The sequence below is a fragment of the Pteronotus mesoamericanus genome, unplaced genomic scaffold (assembly GCF_021234165.1).
Source record: "Pteronotus mesoamericanus isolate MK-2021 breed Mesoamerican mustached bat unplaced genomic scaffold, CSHL_Meso_final contig_116, whole genome shotgun sequence".
NCBI lineage: Eukaryota > Metazoa > Chordata > Mammalia > Chiroptera > Mormoopidae > Pteronotus > Pteronotus mesoamericanus.
In genome coordinates this window covers 11,253,100-11,257,007 of record NW_026555027.1, presented here as the reverse complement: position 1 = coordinate 11,257,007, position 3,908 = coordinate 11,253,100, and the positions used below count along the sequence as shown (strand labels likewise).

The following is a 3,908-nucleotide window of genomic DNA, read 5'->3' as shown; positions in this document are numbered from 1 at the left end:
ATTGAATACTGAGATGCTTGTGCTTTCTGAAGAATCTAGAGTCACTGATGTATTACTTTTTTTCAATACCCATTTTATGAACACTAGCACGTGAATGAAAATAAAAGCACTTCTTCCACATTCTTGGGCATAAAAGTGATCGAGTTTTGGTCCTAAGTCAGAGGCGGGATAAGCCAAGGCCCCAGGGTTGAGGACCCCCAACAGGTGTGCGCTCGCCCGCTTCTTTGAACAGGATCTTAAGGTCGACCCCAGTGACAAAGAGCACGTGCATGAGGGTGTGGCCCTCGTGGTGGGCAGACGTTCCTGAGAACAAGAAATTGGAAGTCCTGTGCAGGGGACACTTCTTGGACAGAGTCCTAGGCCTAGAAGCTTCTGATCTTCACCAGGCACTGCAGGGGGCACCGAAGGGAGCAGCTCTGCAGGAGACGGAGAGGCAAGAGAGGAAGAGACCCCCCTCACCAGCCCTCCTGACCACCCTGTGGGTCCTTAGGACACTTCCCCAGGGAAATGGGGACAGCGAGCCTGGACAGCATTCGCAGGCAGGGCCAGCTGCCCAGAACCCTAAGGGTGTGACTTGGTCTGAGAAGTTTACAAAAGCTCTCAAAATATCAACTTTAACTCCGCCGCTTTGAAGACATGTCACATGCCAAGAGAAACGCCAGATGCAAAAGAGCACATACCCCATGACAGCATTTATAGGAAATGACCAGAACAGGCAAACCCAAGGCCTGAAAGTAGATGGGTGGCTGCCACAGGGTGGGAGCCGGGGAGTGACTGCTAACGCATGAGGGGTCTCCTTTGGGGAGACGAAAAAGTTCTGGAACTAGATACGGTGATGGTTACACAACATGGTGAATGTACTTAATGCCACTGATGGGTACACTTTAAAATGTTTAAGAAGGTAAAATTTATATTCTGTTCACATGACCTCATTAAAAAGAAATAAAAAGTGAAAAATTAGCATGACACTTCTCAGTAGGAGCACAGGTTATCCCAGAACCAAGCTCTTTCCCCCTCATTCCCCTCACCCCCACCTTTCTCTCTGTCTCTCTCTCTCTCTCTCTCCCTCCATCTCTCTCTCTCTTCATTTCCCTCTCTCTAAAATCAATAACGAGGTTCTTCCATGAACATTAAAAAAAAAGGGAAAAGTTAGAATCTAACTTTATGATACAACAGAAGTAACAGAAAACATCTCAGGACTAAAGGTAAGAGTGTAAATATAAAACTATATATCAAAACAGAGGTAATACATCATAATCCTCAACTGGCAAAAAATTCTTAAAGAAGAACCAAAAGCACAAGTGAAAAAAAAAAAAAAAAAGCCTAGCTACTTTCCATAACCAACACGACCTTAACCCCAAGCCTAACAAAAACCCCAACCATAAGCCCACAGGCAAGGCCATACACTTGGCCCCAGGCCCAGCCCAAATCTGATCCCACAACTCGAATCCTAACTCTGACACTGATCCCTACCCTAACCCTAACTCTAACCCTAACCTGAATCCAAACCCCATTTTGAGCTCTGGCACTAAACTCCAGCATGAACCTGGACCTTAACTTCAGCCCTAACCCCAACACCAAACTGTCTAACACAAACACTGCTGCGGTTCCATGAGCTTGGCATCCATCCTTTGGGGTGACAGGAAATGGAGAGAAGCTCTTCCATCAGGAGGTGCCAAGACCCTGAGCACTGGCCTTGTCGTCTCCTGGTTTTTTAATCTAATTGAAAGCCCAGGTTTGCCTGGATGCTCAACAGTCTTCCTGATAAAACGCACTTTTTCCCCTCAGTGTTCCTGCTTTATCTGAATTGGTGGCAAATAATTATTATGTGTTTGAACACAGTTCTGAATTGATATGCACATATAAGAAATTGTTTTTGGTTAAAAACAAAACCAAAAATATTTCTGATATATGAAAGTATAGAGTACAATTTATAGAAAGACACAAGTCTTTAATCACCTAACTAAAGGTCATAATTAACTTACCCCCAAAAGAAAACACTGTCTTTTAGCTGGTTTATCACTTTTTATAAGTTTATGACTTCATAATCCTTCCAGTATTACAAATCACTGCATTTTTCATATGCTATTCTTTTAAAGTTTAAACTACATGTAATAGTATTGTAATCTAAACATTACATTTAATGTCTCCAATGTTACATAAGTTGAAAATGCATTGTTTATGCTTCTTTACCTTGTTAACTCAGAACGACGGGGAATAAATATGTCACTCAAGCCACTGATACACATCTGCCTCTGGACACACCGAAATGAGCCTTGTGGTGAAGACAGATGCTGGTGGTGTTCGTATGATCATTTAATCCTCCTAAAGGAGAAAATCCTCTGGTCCTTGTTTATATGAAATTCATTCTGGAAATTCTATGCTCATTTTTAATCAGAACAAAAGGACAGATGGTCGGGTAACATGATGAAATAACAGTATTCACGTTGTGCAGCTGCCAACTTCTCCTGTTTCCTAGCTCTGAACAAGCAGTAAGAAAGCTGTTGGTCCAGTAAAAGGAAATAAAGCAGCAAACCAGTATGAGAATAACGTGGGTCGCTTTGTGTTCAGGGGAGCTTCGGGATGATGAGGTGCGACTGCGGACAAGCTTAGCTGGCTTGTGGTGTCTGGAAAGGACAGTCATCATGTAGACACTATTCCATGCCATTAGGAAGAGAAAGAACAAATCCTGAATGAATATTGTACTAAGAATTGTTACTCCTACCTGGTGAAGACATGACATGACTTTACAAAAATGAGTATAATACGCACATGTAGCATCCGTGACATTCCCCCGGGCCACAATGTTTACAATAACGTCAGAATAGAGGACCATGTTGATGACCCAGAATAAAACTAAAGACGGTTGAATGAGTGTAGGGATTTTCTTTTTGAGCCAGGCCCATTTATAATTCCTTGGAGCCATAGTTACTGCCTGAAATGTACTCTGGAGAGAGGTTATGTTCAGAGGAATGCTTCGGGTAACTCTCTGAACATAGAGCACTGTTTTACACCCAATATCACCTAATGCAGGCCTAATTCCAAACGAAAAGATTATATTTGGCATCCATCTGAATATGAGGGTCAGGGCATTAGCCAAAGTCAGGTGCGCAAGGATCCCGTCGGCAGGCTTCTTCTGACGAGGGAGAATTAAGAAGGTGTACATGTAGATTGTAAACAGCAAGCCATTCCCCAAGAAACCAACACCAGTCTGAATGCTGAGGAAGATCCCAAAAAGGGTGTCACTGGAAACCATTGTCTGTCTGTTTCTCTTGGATCTTCCGACCAAGGTAAGCACATCCTGTAGATAAACAATTCGACTATCAGTGAAAAACATTAAAAATAATTAGACTGAGAAGTAGTTTATCAAGTTTCAGGGATATATAAATATAAAGGGGATGTAACATCAAATCCAATAGAAAAAGTTATTTGCCACAACCATAACTTCAATTTCAGATATGCAAAATGGATTAGGATATGCAAGTGAATTTAGCCTAAAAGATAGTAGACTTAATCATAAAAAAAGGAAAATGAGGAATAAAAAAGAACAACAATTATACTTTTGGAAACAGTTGATGGGCAAAAAAAATCTTAGAAACATGAGAAATACTGTCATTAGCCAGAAAAAGGACCAATATAAGTTGCAAAAGCAGATAAATAGAACAATGAAGAAAATGACATATAATATTGATAAGGAAAAAGGTTAAATGTGTACTTGAAATAAATAAAACACAGTCAAGTTTTTAAATTATGGCCTTAAAACAAGTGAATTAAAACAGAAGAGAGCGTGCAACCAACAAAGAGAAGCAAAGACTAGAAATCGATGACTGTTCAGACGAGCTCTTAAAAGGGAAGGGCCAAAGACGACTGATAAAAAAGACACAGCCCCGGGTAGGATAGGGGACCAG

The 3,908-nt window shown here is 41.4% G+C and overlaps 1 protein-coding gene across 1 annotated transcript; it reads right to left on the bottom strand.

Annotated features, from left to right (window-relative positions):
• Nucleotides 1-2,353: 2,353 nt before the first annotated feature.
• LOC129072933 (vomeronasal type-1 receptor 3-like) lies at nucleotides 2,354-3,256 on the bottom strand. Its single transcript, XM_054576531.1, has one exon. The coding sequence runs from the start codon at nucleotides 3,254-3,256 to the stop codon at nucleotides 2,354-2,356; it is 903 nt and encodes a 300-aa protein (XP_054432506.1).
• Nucleotides 3,257-3,908: the final 652 nt, after the last annotated feature.